General features: G+C 39.5%; 5 protein-coding genes across 9 annotated transcripts; 3 read left to right on the top strand and 2 right to left on the bottom strand.

The window, feature by feature from the left end:
* Positions 1-88: 88 nt before the first annotated feature.
* Positions 89-1,922, top strand: Uxt (Uxt prefoldin-like subunit). The gene is made up of 2 exons (XM_089860139.1): positions 89-285; positions 401-1,922. The coding sequence occupies exons 1-2, from the start codon at positions 264-266 to the stop codon at positions 862-864; spliced, it is 486 nt and encodes a 161-aa protein (XP_089716265.1). The 5' UTR covers positions 89-263; the 3' UTR covers positions 865-1,922.
* On the bottom strand, positions 943-2,285 carry LOC149609904 (ras-related protein Rab-31-like). The gene is made up of 6 exons (XM_089860135.1): positions 2,146-2,285; positions 1,958-2,054; positions 1,818-1,887; positions 1,663-1,756; positions 1,431-1,586; positions 943-1,366 (listed from the first exon to the last, which is right to left on the bottom strand). Exons 1-6 carry the CDS (start codon positions 2,201-2,203, stop codon positions 1,194-1,196), a joined length of 648 nt encoding a protein of 215 aa, XP_089716261.1. The 5' UTR covers positions 2,204-2,285; the 3' UTR covers positions 943-1,193.
* Positions 2,202-21,141, top strand: LOC149609901 (uncharacterized). Of its 5 annotated transcripts, none has more exons than XM_089860131.1 (11): positions 2,202-2,329; positions 2,392-2,805; positions 12,109-12,282; positions 13,462-13,597; positions 13,721-14,411; positions 18,375-18,430; positions 18,995-19,162; positions 19,247-19,447; positions 19,521-19,613; positions 19,679-19,712; positions 19,789-21,141. In XM_089860131.1, exons 5-11 carry the CDS (start codon positions 14,396-14,398, stop codon positions 19,902-19,904), a joined length of 684 nt encoding a protein of 227 aa, XP_089716257.1. In that variant the 5' UTR covers positions 2,202-2,329; positions 2,392-2,805; positions 12,109-12,282; positions 13,462-13,597; positions 13,721-14,395; the 3' UTR covers positions 19,905-21,141. The 5 variants fall into 5 exon arrangements, with proteins under 5 accessions (XP_089716257.1, XP_089716258.1, XP_089716256.1 ...); XM_089860132.1 differs by adding an exon at positions 18,247-18,301 and having other exon boundaries at positions 13,462-14,411; XM_089860130.1 differs by having other exon boundaries at positions 2,392-2,482; positions 13,462-14,411.
* Positions 3,082-4,822, top strand: LOC149609903 (uncharacterized). The gene is made up of 2 exons (XM_089860136.1): positions 3,082-3,705; positions 3,787-4,822. Exons 1-2 carry the CDS (start codon positions 3,212-3,214, stop codon positions 3,926-3,928), a joined length of 636 nt encoding a protein of 211 aa, XP_089716262.1. The 5' UTR covers positions 3,082-3,211; the 3' UTR covers positions 3,929-4,822.
* LOC149609902 (solute carrier family 12 member 2-like) lies at positions 4,324-8,864 on the bottom strand. Its single transcript, XM_089860102.1, has 14 exons — positions 8,674-8,864; positions 8,291-8,602; positions 7,996-8,227; positions 7,807-7,931; positions 7,408-7,737; positions 6,751-7,344; positions 6,554-6,688; positions 6,388-6,494; positions 6,138-6,331; positions 5,701-6,073; positions 5,529-5,615; positions 5,351-5,456; positions 5,221-5,291; positions 4,324-5,158 (listed from the first exon to the last, which is right to left on the bottom strand). The coding sequence occupies exons 1-14, from the start codon at positions 8,737-8,739 to the stop codon at positions 5,023-5,025; spliced, it is 2,868 nt and encodes a 955-aa protein (XP_089716228.1). The 5' UTR covers positions 8,740-8,864; the 3' UTR covers positions 4,324-5,022.
* Positions 21,142-21,247: the final 106 nt, after the last annotated feature.

Genomic DNA, 21,247 nt, shown 5'->3' with positions numbered 1-21,247 from the left:
CCCAAGGTTTGTAACGTTCTAGTACAGAAGTTTCCAATTTCGCGCCACAGATCAAGTGGCTCGCGCCTTGGAAAATAATATCACGTGACTAATATTATCGTCCGCTTAAGAGTGACTTCTGTCAGTTTTAAAATGCGCGCTCGCTTTTGATTGTGTGTTTTACTTAACATCGACCATTTTAACGCTTTATCATCAAATTAAAACTATACTACAATCAAAAAGTTTAAATTTTAATTAGAAAGACTGAAATAATAATTAAGCAAATGGCGTCTCACTCACAAATAGGTATGTTCGAAATAAACCCTAAGCCTTGGTTTGTCCATGTATGAAGTTCGGGACTGCCAAGAGTGAAGACCCTTTTCTAGCATTTAATATATAAATATTTTAATTATATTAACAGTGAATCCTGAGAAAGTGTTACGTTACGAAGAATTTCTTAATAATGTATTACGGGAAGACTTAAGAAAGATATGCACTGAAAGAGATAAAGTGGCTTTGGAACTATCTGAATTATGCGTACTCGAAACTACATTAGAGAAAATGATAGAAGACCCTGAAATATGCTCCACATCGGGTATGACGACTAAAATAGACTTGGGCTGTAATTTTTACGCTACAGCCAAAATACCTAAGAGTGATCGTATCTTCGTAAATGTTGGTTTTGGATTTTACGCGGAATTAACATTTCAAGAAGCTTTAAATTTTGCTCAAAAGAAAATTAAAATGCTCGAGACTCGTTTAGAACAATTATCAAAGTCTTCCGCTCATGTCAAAGCTCGTATAAGATTAGTTATCGAAGGTTTAAGAGAGATTCAAGGCATTGAGGAGGAAGAGAAAGATAAGAGATGGGTCATTGACTTTTAACCCTCAAATTAAATCATGATGTTGGGAAATGTTTAAGAGAGGCGAACTTTAGAACCAAGTACTCTGGAAAAACACAAATTCTTTTTTTAGGAACTTTATTAATTTAAATGACTGTTAAAAATGTATGCAAGGCAACTATGGTCTCCCAAAAATTCCATCTAAAATACATATTATAAAATTGGGTTATTTCTTTTTTCTTTTTTGTTACACAATTAACACACTATTAAAGATGATACATATAATTGAATGATTATCACCAATTTAAAATTACATTTTTGATTTTTGATTTTTTTTTTGATAAATGACCTTGAGCTCTTGTTTGGAAGTTTTTAACAACAAAAGACGTACGACCCTTCATTTTCTCGCTGTTCTTCTCTCTTGTACGTTTTGTGCAATGCTATGCTCTCTACTTCAGTTTCGTTATTATTACTTGCATGATTTTCATCTCTTTCTTTGTGTTCTATAATCTGTAATGTCACGTTAATAAATGCTTCCTCAATTCCTGTAAATAAGTTAAGTAATTAAGTTAAATTTGTAGGAAATTTTATAATTCATTTTATATTTACCATCCCTTTGTAAGGCTGATGTTTCAAAAAATAAGGCGTCAATTGATTTTGCGTAGTTTTCCGCTTCTTCCGTGGAAACTTTTCGGTGGTTAGCCAAGTCTTTTTTATTTCCAACAATACAGAGTACTATTGCCTCCTCGACGTTCTTTTTAAGCTCTTAAATGTTTAAATATTAAATTTAATTTAATTTAATTAAGAAAAGTCTAAAAAAACTTTGGGTATTCTGATATACCTAAAACCCACGTTTTCATAACATCAAAACTATCTTCCGATGTTATGTCATACACCAAAATCGCCGCGTTAGCGCTTCTATAATACATGGGAGCCTGGATGGAAACTACCAATTTTTAGATTGACTTTGTATTAAAGTTAATTTTGAACACTGACCATCGCTCGAAATCTCTCTTGACCAGCGGTATCCCATATTTGTAGTTTAACGTGATATTCGTCTAAGTTTCTGAAAATTAAAGCCATTTTTAAAAGAAACATTAACGAATGCGGCGATTATAATTGCGCGTAATTCTCACATTTTACACGTGAAGAAAGATGCCCCAATTGTGGGAGAAATGTGACGACTAAAATGGTTTCCAACATATGACATGATTATTGAAGTTTTTCCGACTCCTAAAGAAATTAATTTAATTAAATTAATAAAATTTAATTTAGCGCCCTTAGTTTATAGCGAGGTAAGTGCGTGACTGGACTTTAACTTGACCTTGTTCTCCGAGAATAACCACTTTGGATTCAAAGCTCTTTGACTTGTGATTAGGCATTTGACGAGGCAAGTTAGTCTTTTCCAATTTTACACGCTTTACTTCGGTTTAACACTAATTTAGTGATTGTTTTTGTTAAAATAAATAATCAAACTTGAAAGCGTGCGCGCTAACTCATCATTGTTTGTAAACAAACGCCATTTAATATTCTGATTTTTCTGAAAAATTCAACATATTTTTCTCTGCAGGTGGCGCTTTACCTAGGCATAGCCCACTCGATCACGCGCATCACGACGCCTTAACCCGGGATGTTTGAAGTGTCAAAAGCGTATACGCGAGGTATGCCGAAATTAATAGAAGAACAATCCCCGTATCTCTAGTAGAACGAGAGTTATGAGCCGCCAAAGTTTAGTGTGAAAACTCACGAGTAACAAAATAAGTATAAAGGCTCATTTACATGCACGATTGTAGCCACATCCCTGTGTTAAGCCTAATTCTCTCATTTCAAACGGAGTTCGCGGTGCGCGAAAATCCCTCAGTATCGCTTGACGCGTGAGCAGTTGTGTAATTATTATTCGTCAATTAAAATTAATCGAGTTAGGAATAGTCGTAATTGAAGGAAATTAGGCTTTACATCTAAGAAATAATTAACCGCAATTCATGTAAGTTAAAAATAATATTTTATACATGTTTTGGTCTGAGCCTTTATTCAGTGTAGTCACTTTGGGCTCTTCCTTTTACTCGTAATTTTGTTTGTATAATTAATTTATGACGACTTTTGGCAACTCCACGCTTAATCATCCTTGATATTTCGCTTTATCAAAAGTTTATAAACTTTTGGCTTTATTCATTTAAGTATTTTGGGGGTTGACATCCAAACACAGCGATCCACGTGGACGGTCCTAAATGGACAAGCTTCTAGTGACTCTAGTCACCCCCTCTCCTTTCGTACTATGATTAGTTTCGGCTTTTCGAGTCTCTTTAATTTTTAATTAACAGCCCCTCCAAGGCTCCACCGAATTAATTATTGAACAATTAGGCTTAACAGTTATAAGTCAACCTTGGAAAATGTCGCCAAATATGTTGATAGTATTGGTAAACCTCATTTTATTATTATTCGTGGGTTTATCCCATAATTCCATCGCGGGAATTGATGATAAAATTGAAAATGTCGCTAAGCCTCGGCCTATTGTTGACGCGGCGGCGAACGGGATTAAAACGCTGGAAAAAGAACCTTCAAAAACTATAAACGCCACTAATATTGATATTAAAAACGGCGGCAAATCGCGTTTAAATTTCGCCGTCACTGATGTCACGGACGCGACTGACATTGTAGATGACATTCACGCGAATGTAAGTTCGGCAAAACACGGAGACGGAGGAGGCAATGATTCGTACCAGGCTGCTTCCATTGATCACGGTAGTCATGATGGTACAACTACTATTAGGAAAATACCCGAACACGTTTTTAGCCTCGATAACGGCGCTGTTAAAAGAACGTTTTTCGTCATCGCCGCTCTGAGTGGTATAGTTATATTATATTTCGTCATCAAAGGCGTCACGTAAGTTTCAAAAACACGTTCAAAGTTGCCAAAATTAGGACCATTTGAAAAGCGAGATAAATGCTCAAATCTTTTATACAGAATCAGAAGAAAACCTAAAATTCAGCGTTACGGATTATTAGCAGAACGCGAATTAGAGTCTTTAGATGACGGAGATGATGAAGATGAAGATATGACATTATTTGACGCTTCCAGACACAAAATGAAGACTAGAGGACCCTAGTTTGTCACTCACCGTGTGTCAAAATGATTATTCAAGCGCCAGCAACGACTAAAGATTAATTAATTATTAGATTAATATTGAAATTAATTAAGCATTGTATATACTGGCTTAATTTCATTTAATTAGAGGTAATTTAAAAATTTGTAATTAAGAGAAATAATTGGAAATTTCAAGTTTTACAGCTTTTATATTGTTAAAAAAAATACACCTGAGAAAAAGGAACCAAATCAATTAAAAAAAAAAAAGGAATATTTTTTTAATTAATCTAAAAAGTACAAAAAAAGAAACGAAACTTTTTTTTTTTAACTTCCCAGCAAAAATCTCTAAAAACAAGTGCCTTAAAAAACTAAAATACAAAAATATTAGCGTGGAAAAATATAGAAAAACAAAATGTATCTTATTCTTTTGTATTTTAATTTTTATTATTTTATTTTTCACAAAACTTCAAAAAAATACGTATAATTTGTGATTAATTAATGTATTGTTTTGTATATTGTTCTCTAGTCTGTAAGATAAATTTTTTTTTTGTCAAATTTAGTATTGCAAAACAGCTCTCTCCTTTCCCGAAGAATTAAAAGTCAATTATTTGTTTGACCCATAAATAATTTCGTTTTTTATTTGTTGTTACGTTTTTAAAAGAAGCTTCAAAATGTGATATTAAACCCTAATGCTTGCTAATTAAAAAAATAAAACGGCTCAATTAAAAAACAAGAACCATCAAAAGATCAATTAATCACCGTAGAAACCAGTTGAAACACTTCAAATGAAATTTTGTAAATACTTTTTATTTGAAAACCTTGTCTATTGTAAATTAGGCCTAAGATGTTTTTTTATTTGTCAAAAAATTACCAGAAAATGGGTTGAAATAAAACTTTTATATAATACCAAAAACAATTACACAAGTTTGAAAATTATTTGAAACATTGGGGGGGAAATTCAAATAAGTGCGCGAAAATAATTAATAAAATTAAGTTTAAATATGCCTTTTAAGGGTCTTTGGTGAGATAAAATCATTTGGCATTGTCCATTTGTCCATATTGTTAAGACATACTTGGTGCGCGTGCGCGGATATTGGTGGGACGCGCGCGATGAGGTTAGGAGTAATAAGTCAAAACGCTTTCTTGGTTACCGCGTACCAGGAGGAACGGTGGCATGTCGTGGGTTAGCGTCTCTAACCAGGCCATGTATAATGGTGCCGGACACGCCTTTTTGCGAGGCATAGGTAGTGTCCTATAAATTACGAAGACGTTGGTTAGAATTAAGTACTGGTCCAAGTACGCGGCACGACTTACATGACGATAAGTGAGGCGTGGTCGCGCGAGTGTTGGTCCAAGAGCTCCCGTAATCTAATATTTCTCGTGGTCTGAAACGTTTAGAAACTTAATTGGGGAAACTATCAGATAGGTTAAAGCAGCGACGTACCCTTTCTTTGTGGGCTGACAATTCCGTCTTGGTAATTGTATGGCTTCCTTTGCCAATGTCGGTATCTGAGACCCATTTTGATATCAATTTTTGAAACTTCTTTTTACTGTAAGGGCCGGGGTTCAAATGAAAGATTAAAATTTACGATGACCTGTGTAAAACTTTATTACGCTCTGACCTTTCTTCTTTGGGTTCCGAGCCCACGTCAGTCACGATAGTAACCGCGTTGAAATCAATTCTGAATTTCTTCAGCAGTGATTGAATGCTAGGAGGGGAAATTGAACGCGTCATTGTTAATTCATTTCATTTTAGAAAATAGAAAAGGAAAAAGTGAAGAAAGTTGAACTTACTTGACTTGCGTTTGATCCAAGGCGTGTTTTTTATGCGAAATGCAAAATACCCTGAGTTGGCACGATTTCCATAAGGAACGCGTCGTTAAGAGGTGGGGAATCAACATGGTTAGACCACCGTCGTCGTACAACCACCAGACGTCTATAAACCCGCGACGTTTCTTTTGAAAGGTGTTTAAAGAATTGATGACGTGCGGCGGGATTTCTTCCACTCCTAACTTTGAGACATCGACGGTACTTAAACGTCTAAAATTGGCAAGTTTGGCATTGACATCGGGAACGACCCTAGACACTTTTCTCGAAGGCATCACTTCCAAGTGAATGGACTTTTTCATTTCTGGAGTGGGTGGCTCTGATTCGCTGTCGGAACTATCTGTAATTGCGGGAGAAACCAGGGTTTTCTCACTTTCGTAATAACGCGTACAAGACATCCTTACCTTCTTTTATGGGTGGTTTCTTGGTTACTTTGACTTCTTCCATGTCCTCCGGGTGTTTAGACATTTTATTTCTGGGTATCGAGTTTGGTGCATCGCTGAAGGGAATTCCTTGTTCCGTTTCCAAGTGCTTTTTGTAATCCAAACCTTCTTTAACTCGGAGAATTCCAACGGATAAGTGAAGGTCGAAAGCTCCGCTGTCCAAGAGAAACTCGATTAAAGATCTTTTTCATTACGTGGTCAACGGACTTACTGAATAGCGGTGAAGTACTCGTCCAGAGACTTGGGTGAACTATCCTGCCACTTAGTTTTAAAGCCCATCAAGAGTGTATTTGGTCTCATTTTACCCAATCCGACCAACTGCGAATGGGAGAAACGTTTCTAATTACTTGAACTTATTTCTAGTGTACTTTACTTACCTCCAGTTGCGCTCTGATACCATCGTCCAAGGATTCGCATTGATAAAGACTGTAGAAAGCTTTGACTTTCCTATTCATTAACCAATTTACATTGTGATCTATCATGGCTTTGCGTAGTCCGGGCGACAGCGTATTCTATTTCATAAGCATTGAGTCAACGATTGCTAGATAGTATTTGAGATTAATTATAGTATTACTTTGATGACGTGTCCGCAAACCATCAACCCAAGATTCTTAGTAATTGTATGCGCGAAATCCACTAGCGGTGGTCTGGAACTCGTATTCCCGGTTAAAACCAAGATGGCCGGTCTGTAGTTCTTGACGTGATCTTCGACGGTACTTAACTTTGTAACCGCGTTCAAGGCGTTCTTATAGATATATCCTTGAGTCGAGGAGCCCCAATTGACGTCGGGCTGGTTGCGATGAATGTAAATGTAGAAACCCAAGACGATGGCCAAGGTGGCTAAAGCGGTGACCCAACTCATGATGAACATGACCACGAGGCAAACCAAGGATCCGGCAAGACTTAACCATTGATTGTAGTATCGGAAAGCGGGTCGGAAACCGGGAGATTTGACGAAAGTCGCGTGGAAACAGGAGAAGTTGACCAGACAGTAGGAACACATAAAGAAGTTTGAGATGACCGGAGCGATGGCGTCTAGCTTTCCGATGCAAGTACACAGGAAGGCGATGATGAAAACAATGATAGTCGCCCTTCGCGGGTCGTCGTTGGGACCGTAACCTTTGGCGAAGATCTTTAGACGTGGGAAGATTCGATCCTTACATAGAGCCTGTTAAAATACAATGATGACGTAACTGATCGTATAATTGAGTCGGAGCAGCCTCGAGCCTACTTGGAATATCCTCGGAGCGCTGACCAACGCCGCCAGGGCCGAAGAGAGGGTCGCCGCGAAAATACCAACGAAGATCAGTGGTCCCCAAGCCGAAGTCATCTCCATAACAGGGTTATAGTTCAGCATTCCGTGTGGGCAATTGGGTACGCAGCTGGCCAGATCATAAACGGACGCGTTACTGTCACCCGACGATATATTGGCGGCTAAAGCCAAATCACCGGAAGCGTCCCTCAATAAAGTACAACCCAACCAAATAATGATCAAGATGTAACTGACGGAAGTCGTCAAAATGGCTAAAATGGTTCCTTTGGGGATGGCGCTCGAGGGATCCTATCGAGAAATAAGACAGTTAAACATATCACTCCATCCGCTATGGACTGATAATGCTAGCTCTCGTACTTTTAAGTCACCGGAAATGTTGGCTCCAGCGAGGATACCAATTACGGATGGAAAGAAAATCGAGAAGACGTCGAAGAAATCCGAGTTTTTGAAACCGGGCCCGAAATTAGTTTTGGCAACGTCCGCTGTTTAAAATACGTGGAGTAACGCTTTTGTAAGATGAATTTAAAAGTTTTAAGGCGATATTACCATTCCAACCCACGAAACCTTTGGCGAACTGTTCCACGGTGGGTGGTAAACAGGATCCGACTAAGTAATCGACCATGGCGGCTAAGAGTAGTACCAGAAGAATCAGCTGGGCCTTATTCTCGAATGCCATACCAATCCCAGTGACGCAAACCACCAAGACAAGTAGAATGATCCCGGCTATTCTGACGTCATTGAGACCGCTCGGATAATCGGCGATACCCACGTCGAAACGCTGAAATTAATATAATTAAGAACCCGAGGGCCGAGTACCGTAATTAACGTAGCCTGTACAAACCTCGAGTAATTCCCTGACTGTCTCAGCCGCTCCCACGATGTACATGGAGACGGCGACGGAGTTGGCCACGAAGAATATCATACCGATGGCCCCTCCGAATTCGGGTCCCAAACTCCTGGATATCATGTAGTAGACGCCGCCTCCTTTAACTTCGCCGTTAGTGCAAATGGCCGACATGGAGAGGGTGGTGACGATGGTAATGACGGTAGCAATAAGTACAATCAGGATGGAATAACCCATTCCGGCTTGACCGACCATCCAGCCCATTCTCAGGAAAAGCATTACACCCCAGATATTTAAAAGACATCGTATCTGAAATTCATTTAGTCGAATGAGAAAAAAAAAACAATGAACCTTGGCATTCGTATTGACTGGTGTCTTACAAAAACGCCGCGAATCCATCCAAACTTAATAGCTCCTGTTTGGGATTCAACACCAGCGTTTTCCATAACGCTGATTTTTCTGGACGCGTCATTCTACAAGTTTACAAACAATAATTAGTCGTCTTAATTTATCGTAATTAGTTTTAACTACGCCCTAGTTTAGTAAAGAAATGATTTCATTTATTTTTGATGTCAAGTTGAATCATTTTCAAAATATTCCAAGTTACGTAGGTACTTGTATAAATAGGTCTGAGATTTGTGGGGTGAAGTTCGAGAGGTCGGATATTTTCCAGATAGCGTACCAGGCTAGTAGAGTTTTTTTTTGGACTCCTACTTGAATAATGTTCGAGCTCTCGTTGAAGTTTATTATCTATGTAGGTTATTCTTTGACAATTACTAGTAAATACGATATGTATTTTAGGGGATTAACTTTAATCTTTTAGTGGAAGATATTAAGGATCCTTTAATATGAAATTTGTTAATATTTTAAGTATATCGCGATAATTCGCTCTCGTTTAATCTGCTTCAAATACTTTCGCCGTACCCCTTATTCTTTTTATCGCAAAAACATGTTGTTTCCTTTTAGCGACACAAAAACCACTTAATTATCATATAAGGAAAATTACCGCTCTGCCTATTGATTATTATTATTACGCTTAAAATCACTTTGAACGATATAATTTCAACCCGATATGAAGCCGGTGTTCGCCGAGTACCGAATCCTCGTCCCTTCTATTTGGAGTTCGGCGAAATAGTCTGGTGTCTATCGCCTTGTAATTCAAATTTATTTCAAATTCTATTTTTACGTTCATCAAGATAAGACACTCAAAATTTTCGTTATTATGATTTACAACGTTTTCGGTTTTTTTTAGTTCTATAATCTAGAGTCATTAAAGTTAATTTGCAATAGATATACGCTTGCCTAAACGACCACTTTTATCTCTCCCATCTCGCGTACCCGAGTAATTAGAATTAAACCCGAGTTATCATAGTTTATGTTTAAATGAAATTAATTAGGAGGAGGTCCAACTTACTTTGGCGTTCAATTTGGGATTATGTAATTCTTCCAGAGTTGGTCTAACCAACCTGTTACTGACCGACGTACTTCTCCGGTAATGTTCCATCCGCGGTACTGCGTCGTGGGTCAATTGGTACCATTGGGGGTCTTCGTACATACTGGTCGGGAATAATTCGGGTAAAATGGAGGTGTTGGTCACTTGGATCCCCATATCCCGACTGGTCCTTCGACTTCCCCCTCCTTTCTGATGCATTGAATTTGAAATAACCGATAACTTCCGGTAATCCGGTAGCTGGTCGGACACTCGGTCCGCTAATTCCGGTTCCACCATGACGGGATTGTCGTAACTGTAGTCGACGGTTAGAACTTTAAATCGGGTTGGTTCGATGTCGCCATTTGGCGCGTCGGTGCCCGAGCTCTTTGACTTGGGCATTTTTGCGTAAAGGTTCCCCCGGGAAGTACTAGGAAACGTTTACGACTTTATCCAAAAATGTTCCAATCAAGTTCGCGTCACTTTTCCAGTGAAAATCCTTAAGGCAAATGTAATTACGATTAAACTTAATTACGTCAGGATCTCACCATCTATATATTTGTATTTTGTTTGTGAGAGCAAAATAAAAGAAGACTCGTTGAAGTACGGTTGTGTTTATATTACGCTTCTGTTTTCGCATCTACCTTTGCTTTTATATATAAATAAAAGTTGTCAGGGGGGAGGGGGGAGCGTTCATAAATCCGTTATCAGTGTTTGGGAAGATGTATGTCGCGAGGGATGCTGGGATGATAAGCTCGACCTCCTCCTCCTCCTCCACCACGTTCTTTCATTCCCTGGAAATGCTTCGTCGAAATAAATTTTCATATCTTTTCTCTCTCTCTGTCTTGTTCTTGAGAGAATCGAGACAGAGATATGTCCTTATAATATCGATAATAAACAAAACGAATGAATCTTACCGGCTTTTTTGAGGACGGCCATCACGTTAGATCACATTTAGGTAAATCGCTACACCCCCGCCGCGCCGTGCCGCCGACCCTCAAGTATAGTACCGAGACGACTTTGGACCGATTAAATTACCCATTTAAAAGTACACTTAGATTAATGCTAATTGCTAGAAATAAAGGATGAATTAAAGAGATGGAGAAGGAAGGAAGGAAGGTGTATAATGTGAAAGCGTTTGTGGCCTAAAATATTAATATCATAGGTGTGGAAATAAAGGTTATAGGCTTAAATTCGGTTGAAGTAAGTAGGACGAGCTTATGACGAATGCCACGAAACAAAATATCAGCAAATTGGTGTAATTGCGCGCAGCCAACTCGCTTTGAAGCGCCTAGTTTATTATCCGATACTCGTACGTCATTTGAGACGAGCAATTGACGATTGTAACCTAACACCAATCTTTATTGTTATTATAATTACTCTGAATTTTTAAAGGACTTATATTCTTTTTATTTTTAACATCGTAATTTACAAATATTATACAAATATTACGAAACCATTTTTACATATTTGAAAACCGATTACTTCAAAAAAACAACAAAAATGACATGTTTTTTTTGACGTTTTTATGTCACGATCCTTCGCGTGTCCTATGAACTATGATGAAGTGACTAAACTAAAAACATCACCAAAGAAAGACCGACACTATATATATTTAAGAGCGCCAGTCATTTTTAAATTTTGATCGAGATTATATGGGTCACTAGATTTAACTAGGATTTAACCTATTTTCAGCGGCGAAAGTGATATTAAACACCCGAATGTCAACGCGGCTTGCGAATTCTTCGCTTCGAACCCGATTAATTCGCCAATCTTTCAATTCAACTCCAACCTTCAACTTCGTATATAACTTCGTATTTTTATTAATATTTTCTAGTGGAATTCCCCCTAATATTATTAGACCTTAAGAATATCAAACCAAGGCCCCTCCCCTCCATGGGAATACCATTGCCACCACTTTCTTAGAATCCCTTTGAGTATTAATTTTTTTCCGGAAAATTTGCTTAAATTAGTACAGTGTTGGCACCCTATTCTATCTCTCGGTAGAACCTAATACGATTAAAGACGGGGGAATTGTCACTACTGTAGAAATGTTGGTCAAGTATTAATTGTAAAACGGAGCCACATTTTTGGGCCGAATCTCACGCTTTTATCTACAGAAAAACCGAACGCGGTAGACACTCGAAAATGAACTAGTTATCTTCTAGTTCATTCTAGTTCATCGTGTTTCCTCCCATTCTTTTTCTTATCTTTTAAATAGTCGCTTACTTTCCAAGAAAAAATCTACATTGCGCTAAAAAATAGATTACGCGCGCTTAGGCAAGCCTAAATAAAAATATTACGCGATAGTGTCGAACCCCTCGGATAAGTTAAGCCTCGTTTAAAGTCGATGTCACGCTAAATACTTTTATTTAATTCATTTCAGGCGATGGTGATGGTGATGACGAATTGGCCAGTAAGACTGACCCGGGGTCTTCCGCGATTACCTGGATGCCACGACGATACTTCTAGCTATGGGTGGACTGGGGAGATGGTGTAACTCTTGACCTCGTCACCGTGACCCGAGCTAACCAGATTCCAAGGCAAGATCTTCGTGATGGTGAGTATCGATTTCGAATCGGGTTAAAATCGTCGTAAATAACGAAACGAATGAAATTATTCTGGTTCGTAAATATTTATTTATTATTTTTTTCCTGCAAGGTAAGGTAGGTAGGCATACTGGGCTTAGGTTTTTAATATTCATCTCCGTTCTTGACACCGATTTTCCTCTCCTTTCAAGCGAGGCTAAAAATCATCCCCTCGAATCTACTTCTCGGTTTCAAGTTAACGCGCGTGCGCCCATTTCGACCCCCCCCCACCCCCAGGCACAACAACTAATAGGTAAATTACCTAAATATTCGTCAAACGTTCAAGTCCAGAATAAATTGACCAAAAAGAATTAAGGTGTAGACGTTAAATAAGAAATTATTTTAATAATTAGCGGACAATAAGCGACCCCAATCAATTTATTGCCTACTCATTTCGCAACCATGTCGGTATATTTTTAAATTTTGTTAATAGCCAAAGAGATAGTCCGAGAACTCTTCAAACAAATGCAAACATTGTACGCTGGTCAAGTGTTTTAGAATGGAATGAAGCAATTTTCCAATCCTAAATAATTGGAGCCGGTAAAATTGGCCCGAGGCGAATGATCGAGATTCGCCCGAGCCTCTATTCTATTCACCGTTTACCCGTATTTTCAACAATCAACAAGTGCGTGGGCGGAAGCGGCGAGCTAGCTGCCTCTCCTCTTACTTCCGCCGAATCGTTGAAATTTAACGGAACCAGAATGCTCCGCCTTAAATTAAACATTATTATCCCCTCGATTAAATCGTACTGCCAATTTAAATTTTAAGCGCTTTTCCAATTAACTAAAGCCCTCATCTGACGTCACGAGATCATCTGTCGCGTTAAGTAATTGTCACACACGCTATCAATCATGGCGCCCTGAGGGCAACGAAACAACGATACGTGTCTCATTACGGGTATATTATTATTATTATTGGTGACCTCATTGATTTTATCATAGACGATTGTTGCGTAATTCGCTCGCTATTCTGTCCTATATTATAGAGACTACGTCATTTGCGGGTACAAAGTTCACGCGGGTCAAAGCTGAACCCGCTGAAACTCGTTAGCTTTTAGAAATTTCCCCATCGAAGGTCTTTATAAATTAGCTCGAATCTCAATGTTCAATATTTATAACAAACTGGTATTTTAACGAATTCATTTCCGATAGGTACACAGCGTTGAACGACGAACGACCGGTACAAGAATAGATACCCCGACTTCGTTTTTACGTCTTAGGCAAAAATACCTTGGGGGGGGGGAGGCTACTAATTTAGCCCCCCTATCGAGTTAACGAGAAGAATCTGGTATTTTAATTATTCCGTAAATGTTTCCAATCGAACTTTCCTCGTCGTCCGTGTTTGTCTGACGCGGTTCGACGTACGCTAGGAATCGATAAAGCATCTCGCCTTTTCTACACTCTAACTTAGGCTCGCGACAGACGGAGAATCGTATCGTACGCTCTGGAGTAGCGAATACCAGTATCGTCTGGCGAATACCTTTCGTAAACTCTCTATATTTCAAAGTGGCGAACCGGGTATAAAGGCGGGTTCCAATCACGCGCTCCTCTTCCGTCGGAAAAGTCCAAGGGCTCATTCTCGTTTGGTTGCCTAGGCGACGAGATCGGAAGGGACGCTTTTTATCCCGTGCGAGCGCGTGATCGTGTATATAGTCGCAATTTTCGCGTGCCGCTCTTTTCCAAACATTTTCACGCGCCAGATTCCGTCTTCCCGCGGAAAAAGCCCGCCAAAATTCTTTTTTTCCGCGATTACAATTTTGGGAGCGGGGATCCGGATGTTGCGGAGAAATAGCGCCTAGCGGCGTACGGGAAACGTTGCCATGACAACGTCAAGATGGCGGACGGCCCAGCTCTTTCAACCGATAGAACAACCCCTCCTTCCTTCCTAGCTGGAAGGGCCGAGAGCCGAAAGAGCCCGTGTCGCGAGTCAGTCGCTACACTATCTTTATTCCTCTAGTTCGGGATCCGATCCTAGAAGCTCAAATATTTTAAAGCTCGATCTTAGAGTAGTCGTTAATTAATTAATTAGTTTAAGTATATTTCCTCTCGGAGTACTCGAGTGAAGAGAAAGCACCGTTTTCGTGGTATGAAGAACACCCAAAGTGAGTATCTCTAGTGCATTTTTGTCAGAACGTTCGCTCAATGGTAGTAGGTGTTTCTTATCAAAGCGCTTAAATTCTAAACCATTTGGCGCTAATCCAAACTATAAACTCGATGATCGTGTATTCAAACTCGCTCCGTGCCTTCCACATTTTTATAACAATCAATTCCCAAATTTTAATTCTATTAAGTTAATTTGTTTACGAGTTCTTAATGCTACATCTATATTTTATTGGATATTTTTTTCCTTTACAAAGAAAGTCTCCGTTCTAACGTTTATTTATCCTTGAAAGTTGAAACGCTTAAGTTATATTACACCCTTGAAATAGGCGTAGGCAATTAAGCTAGCTAGGGTCCCTGGACTGGTATTTCCTCGATGGCAGTCTGCGATTGGGATGGGTTACGTAATTATCTAGTAAAACGTTTTATTTTTCAAGAATCCAGACATTCCCTTTTAAAAGATCCCGCCCTTTAATGGCTTTTTTGTCCCATTTATTTTTTGCTTTTCCAAGAGATAGTCGCTGATGCTGCTGGAGCTTTTTTCTTTTCTCAACCCTTCTCTCTCTCTCTCTCTCTCTCTCTCTCTCTCTCTCTCTCTCTCTCTCTCTCTCGACTCGAACGCGTAATTAAGCGTAAACCCTTCATGATCAAACTAAAGCGCGCATTCTCACCTGGCCAATGGTCTGGCAATAATACTGGGAGAACCGCGAAACCAAAATCCCTTAACAGAAAACAATGGACGCCTTGAAGAGAGGACCACTTCCTTAAGTTTAATATCACCAAAAAATGATTGAGGAAAATTGCTACAAAAATTGTAAGAAAATTATAGCTAATGGTATTTGTTTCAAAATAATCATTCGTTTGTTAAGGAAGCAAGTGGAGAAATAGAACGAGCCATTTTAGTTTGTGACGCGTTCCTAGAGACTCGACAATGGATTTTGTCATTTTAAAGGGAGGGTATTGACTTCTAAGAATCCCTTTCGCTCGCTCGTGTACACCGTGATTTTGTATCGAGAAAATTGTCCTATCCACCAACACCCGCACTTAGCGCTTACGACTATCTCTTTCTGCACAGGATGTTGGGTATAGCCTTAAGCCGAGTGGGTCCGGCTGTTTAAGTATACAATTGTATCGTATATGCCTAGCTGATCCTCGTGGTTTCTGGAAGGGCCTCTTTCCCCGCGCTCTTACCGCCCATTATATAATGTATTATATCATAGCCCCAATGATTTCAATCTCTTATTTTTAGTTTTCATCCCTCGACTCGAGCGCGTTTTGGGGTTGTTGGTGGCCGCGAGCTATTGGAGGCATACCTACCGAGTGGCTTATCGCGCCTCCCCTCCTCCCTTACCTTCTTCGTCAACCCGTATCTGGACGCGGCTTCGTCACTCGTCTCCCCTATATAGAAGCTGCTGGATCATTTACGTAACAACCTGGAAGATTTTATAGACGTCTTCTGGACGGTTCAGAGCTAGGAAAAGACGGGAGTAATATATATGGAGAGATGTTTCATTCCCCCCCCCGCTCTCTTATAAACAGTGTGTGTCATCTCGATACCATCTAGTTCCGGGGAAATCCTTTAAGAGATGCGGGAATGCCCTATTTCTCCCCTTTCCATTAACGATACCCGGGGTTACTACGACAATCGGGGCTCGAGTAATATTCATGAACTCGATCGCTCTTCTTTGGATTAACATTAGCTTTTTTACACGAGTGCACCTTTTAATTCTTGTTCCTTTCGGGTTTTGTCGCAGCCCTATTTCCCCCCTTTCCATTAACGATACTAAACACTTTCGGTTAGGACAATCGGGCCCCGAATAATCAAGCTAATTACCGAAAAAGCTCCTTTCCACGCTTTCCCCCACATTCACATTCACATTCACATACTGCCGCCGCTTATTTTTATCTGCATGGTAGAAATCGTTTTAACTTTAAGGGACCTCTCGATTTATCTCCAGCCGCCAAAGTTTAAGCGATTAATTAATCACGGGCGAAATTAATTACTTTCCGGAGCGAAAGCCGAGCCCCCCCCCCCCGCTTTTAAAAAGATCCTGGTTAATTGTTTTTGAATAATTAACCCGAGACGATGCATGGGATCCACGAAAATTTGGGAACAAGATCTATTAATCTGGCGCTTCTAAGGGATAACGTGACGTGCGGATACCTTTGTAGGGAGTATTATATAGCAATAATAAAAAAAGTGTAAAGAAAAACAGGCGAAAGATAATTTTTTAAGCCCGCTATCTGGATATGGAAAAGGGAGCGGGGGGAACGCCCCCTTTTTACTCTTAAGAAGCGCGTAATTTAGAAGTAAGGGGTCGGGAAATTTATCTTTCACTTAAATTTCTATTATAGTTTCCTTAATAGCACTCATCCCCCCGTATCCTAATCTTAAATTGGAAAAGTGAAGATGGTTTTGAGAATCTTTTCGATACACTCTCTCCAAACATTAATTAGGTTTTTACGTTTTTGGAATCTAATTCCCTCGAAGTTGGTCCGTTTAAAAACATTAGGGGGGGGAGAGGGGCTTGACCACTAGTCAGCTATAATTTGATTCAAAATAATTATGTTTAAAACTAATTTTGTACGCGTCGTCAGAACTTGTCGGCCATTCTTAAATTAATTTGTTTGGGACGCTTAATTGTAATTAAGTTTCAAGGCACGGCTAAGAAGAGAGGAAATGAGGAACGGGACAGGATGCGAAATTTACTTCAATGTCAATTAAGATTTAATTCACTCTCGTTAAACGAGTTTGCGGCGTGAGTTCAGGATGTTAATATGGAAATTATATCTTTTCGCTTAATTTGTTTGTCGAGTCGGTTGGCGCCTTATTAGGTAAGGACCGGGCCTGCCTTTTTTGTCATTTTATTTGACATCTTTTTAAACGAGCTCGACTTTTTTATATTTTTCGGAAGCGAAAAAAAAAAGATAAGGATGGTCCAATTTTTATTTTTTTGTTGAGCACGTTTTCCATTCTTGTCTCTCTTCGTCCTCCGCAATTTCCATCTCTTCCTCCTCCGCCTCCCCATCCTCTTTCTTCGGTAGCGCGCGCTTTATTTTCAAAATTGCTTTAAAAGGTCACGTTGAATAAAGCCGTGACCTTTGGAAAAACCAAAAAAGAAAAGGCTCGATAGGAGTGGAGTGAATTACCAGCACCAAGTTTAACACAATGTCAATTAATAATTTATTTGGGTCATCGGGTATATGATAGAGTCAATATCTTTATGTCGCGGCGACCTCTTCTTATCAGGACTAGTACAATTACAATATCATTTGATAGCTTTGGATTAGTTCACTGTGTCTAATCGCGAGATTGTCTTCTCTCGTCCGCTTGATGACGTATCGAATACCTCGATCCCAATTTAATAATTTACGAAATGAAAGGAATTCCTTTGAAGGTGTCGGAATTGGGTTTCCACGACGACCTATAACATTATCCCGAAAGTAAAAATAATTCGAGGGGACTGCCGCGGCGGAGTACGCTCTTAATTTGTTGCCACGGCGACGCCAATCGATGCCCAACCGATACACGTAACGTAACCATCGGAAAATTGGTATAATGACTTTTACAGGAGCTTTCTCCTTGTTTTGAAATAAATTGAGAGAGAGTACTTTATTTGGTCCGTTCAACGCCAAAGGGGTAATACGTTTCGAAGCCCGTTCATGAGAAATCAGAAAGAAAGTAGACCCCCCCCCTACCCTTGTATCGTTCGAGCTTTTTGCATTGCTATTCTATTCATCGGCCTGTCTCTCTATTTATACACCCGCCGTATACTTTATTGATCTTCGCGAGTACATTCATTTTACCCTCGAAAATTGATCCAGTCGCTCCCCTAGGTTGCTGCATGGGCCCTGTAGCTTCGATTCGTTCATCCGGGCGACAAAGATACTCGTAGGATTATCGAACGCATTCATCTCGAGTTGGATAGTTTCGCAATCTGTTGTTTTTTCTGATTCTGATATAGATTGTGCCGGATTGAGTAACGGAGGAGTCACTGCCGGAGAACAGAAAACCTTTCCGGTAAGATCTCCACATTTTTATTCTTTCTATGCTTTCTGGGGACACTTTCTATTAGGCCTATTTCTCGGTCGAGAACTTCGGTATGGTTTCATTATCTACTTTTGATGATGATGGAGGTGGTGCTGCTGGTGGTGGTGGTTGGGCCCATCGTGAAAATTTGACACCCGAAAGAAACCACTTTCTTTTTTCAATATATTACTTGTCACCGACAGAGAAAGAGAAACGTCAGGTGTTCGGGGGTTTCCTTTTTTCTCTTTCTTTCTTTTGAGGCTTGAGAGAGGATATAAGATTTGGAGAAAATTGGTTATATCTTCGCGCTTCCTTAGAAAGATAGCGGGGGACGGGGGTGACGCGTCATTCGGTAGCAATTACGTTTGACTTGGACTGAATGGAGGAGGGATAATGGGAAATGGAAGCTATATACTAGGAAGTTTGTTCAATACGTACACATTAAGAGTTGACACTCGAATTAAAGTGGGGCCGGATTAATTAACCAGGGTTGGGGGGTACTTTGGGCGGACCCGCTTGTCTAAAACATTATCGGGAACATTGCGACATTCGTAGGCAGCCTGTATGGAGGACAAAATGTCCCCGGACGAAGCGGAAATTCGTCGAGTGGCCGAAAATGTTGTTGAGGATATTCTGGACAAGGCCAGCGAAGTGGCCGCCTCGAACGAATCGGCCTATAACACCGCCACGAAACCGGCTCCGCCCGACAGTTTACAATTGGGGGTAAGTAAACAAATAAACCCTCCTACTTCGAGCCGGGGAGGGGAGGAGAACTCTCTTAATTAACAAATATGGTCTCATCGCAAGACCCCGACGATACAAATCGATTTGGTGGGTTCGAGGACGCCTAGTCCGGATGAGGAGCCCGTCTATCAGGTACCGTCGCCTTCGAGAACGGCCAGGATGGTCAGGGGTTACCAAGGAGATTCCGACGACGAAGACGTCGACGAGAAAGATATCAAAATACAGTTGGACGAAAAAGAACGGTGTTCCCCCGACGAGAAGAAGGTTCGCGAGATCATTCTAGTACCTATTCTTTTGGGGCGTTTCAATGAGAAAATTTTCTTACTGTCGCGTACAGGGAGAGGCCGAAGAAGATACGCAAAGTCTAAGGAAATTCGTTTCCGGGTACGTTAACGATATCGTAGCTAAAGCCGTGCCTATAGCCGAAGAGGTAATCATTAAAATGACTAATTAAGACCATAATAATCCTTACGAATCACTTGGACATCATTTCAGAATTTAGGGAAGAAAATGGAACAATTAGAAATTGGTAAGATACAACGACGAAACGAGGCTTAATAAGTCTTGGGGTTAAAGGTCAGTCGGGGCGCTTAAATTCTTTGCAGAGGAATCAACGACTAAAATCGGCCGAAGTCCTTGGTATTCCAGGTTAAGAGAGACGTTTTCGCGAGTTTTGCAAACGGTATGCGTTTGCGGCGAACGGCGAGATCAAATGGGATGAATAAATTCAATAGATTGAAGAATAATAATAAGAACCACGTCGGAATTAGAAGAAACGAACCATTCCGCGGATATCGAATTTAGGACTAATCTAATTGGGCACGGCGAATAAGTTTTAAGTTAATCGGTGTTTTCTAAATGTATAAAAAAACCGTCATTCGTACCATACGGAGGACAGTTGGAGGGTCACGTGACTGCAGTCACTTATTTTGCCAAAAAAAAAAATTTGGAGAAAATGTTTATGTTAATTGCGGGAGCATCTGGCGAAATATTTCTTTATATTTCCATCCGTTTTTCAGTTGAAAGAAAGCGTATTCAATACTAATAACCAAATTTTATATATGCTCAATTTTTATGATGAAACAAAAGAACCACAAATCATAACCACCGTTTACAAATTTGGCGTACACCTTTGTAAGTATATATATATATATATTTATAATTTCTATCCTAAACAAAATTTACAAGCTTTCTCTCTCTCAGAATCACGTTTTACGTTTGTAATATGTAAATATCTTGTAAAAAAACATATTCCTTTCGCGCGCGACGGCCATCTTTGAGCGTTTATGTCGATTAGGCTTAGCGTTTCAATCCCAACCGAGGCTTAACAAAGATAATAAAGTAGGCTTAGGAGCTGGGGGATTCGTTTTGGACGTTATCGAAATAAACATTCAATTTTGAAGGGTCTTCCGTTTTAATTTGATGGCAAATTTAAGTCTAATCACGACTTATAATGTTTGTATTATACAAAATGTATTCCTATACGTGTTAATTGTGATATATATATGAAAAAATATTGCGCGGTTTTTACACCCAAAATATTGTCACACACAAACAAATACAACCGATTTGTGTTGCGTATCCATTCGAGTTTCAATCTTAAAAGCGGTGAAATTTCCTCTATTTTCACCGGGAAACTCGGTATCTTTTAAGATTGTTACTGATATATAAGCGCAAACACTGACGTGCCTTCCTTTGGTTAGAAAAATTAAAGGAAGCGTATATTATTTGCGTTCGGAAACGTTTATTTTTGGGAGTTGTCTTTCCGCTGATAGAGCTAAGCTTATTCGATACTTTTTGTATGGATTTAAGAGATTAAGCCAATGTCAACCATCCACGAGTCCGTTTAATAATTATTCTTTTTGATAATGTAATGACATTGTACTAATTTGGTACGTGTCAAAAAAATGTTTTGGTGAAACAAATATGTATATAAAGGACGTATATCGCTGTTTAAATCGTCTCCTTCGTTGCTTTTCTTTTATTACGCCTCTTATTTCATTAAAACTCACTTTTATTTTAATCAAAAATAAAAGTTAAATAATTTTGGACGTTTTCTATTCG

This window comes from Phalangium opilio, unplaced genomic scaffold (genome assembly GCF_054372755.1).
Source record: "Phalangium opilio isolate 3A_F unplaced genomic scaffold, DU_Popi_V2 ptg000344l_1, whole genome shotgun sequence".
Classification (NCBI taxonomy): Eukaryota; Metazoa; Arthropoda; class Arachnida; order Opiliones; family Phalangiidae; genus Phalangium; species Phalangium opilio.
Note: the sequence above shows the minus strand (reverse complement) of the source record. Positions and strands in the feature narration are given on the sequence as shown.

Bases quoted from the DNA above. Each gene is read 5' to 3' on its own strand.
- Uxt (XM_089860139.1), top strand. From the start codon at position 264: ATGGCGTCTCACTCACAAATAG. The intron at 286-400 runs GTATGTTCGAAA...TTATATTAACAG, and splicing joins GGCGTCTCACTCACAAATAG to TGAATCCTGAGAAAGTGTTA.
- LOC149609904 (XM_089860135.1), bottom strand. From the start codon at position 2,203: ATGCCTAATCACAAGTCAAAGAGCTTTGAATCCAAAGTGGTTATTCTC. The intron at 1,757-1,817 runs GTCAGTGTTCAA...GTTTCCATCCAG, and splicing joins AAGAGAGATTTCGAGCGATG to GCTCCCATGTATTATAGAAG. The intron at 1,367-1,430 runs GTAAATATAAAA...ACTTATTTACAG, and splicing joins ATCAGCCTTACAAAGGGATG to GAATTGAGGAAGCATTTATT.
- LOC149609903 (XM_089860136.1), top strand. From the start codon at position 3,212: ATGTCGCCAAATATGTTGATAGTATTGGTAAACCTCATTTTATTATTA. The intron at 3,706-3,786 runs GTAAGTTTCAAA...TCTTTTATACAG, and splicing joins TTCGTCATCAAAGGCGTCAC to AATCAGAAGAAAACCTAAAA.
- LOC149609902 (XM_089860102.1), bottom strand. From the start codon at position 8,739: ATGGAAAACGCTGGTGTTGAATCCCAAACAGGAGCTATTAAGTTTGGA. The intron at 6,074-6,137 runs GTAAGGATGTCT...CCGCAATTACAG, and splicing joins GAAACCACCCATAAAAGAAG to ATAGTTCCGACAGCGAATCA. The intron at 5,616-5,700 runs GTAAGTTCAACT...TTCCCCTCCTAG, and splicing joins TTGGATCAAACGCAAGTCAA to CATTCAATCACTGCTGAAGA.
- LOC149609901 (XM_089860130.1), top strand. The intron at 18,431-18,994 runs GTAAGATCTCCA...CGACATTCGTAG, and splicing joins GAGAACAGAAAACCTTTCCG to GCAGCCTGTATGGAGGACAA. The intron at 19,163-19,246 runs GTAAGTAAACAA...TCTCATCGCAAG, and splicing joins CCGACAGTTTACAATTGGGG to ACCCCGACGATACAAATCGA.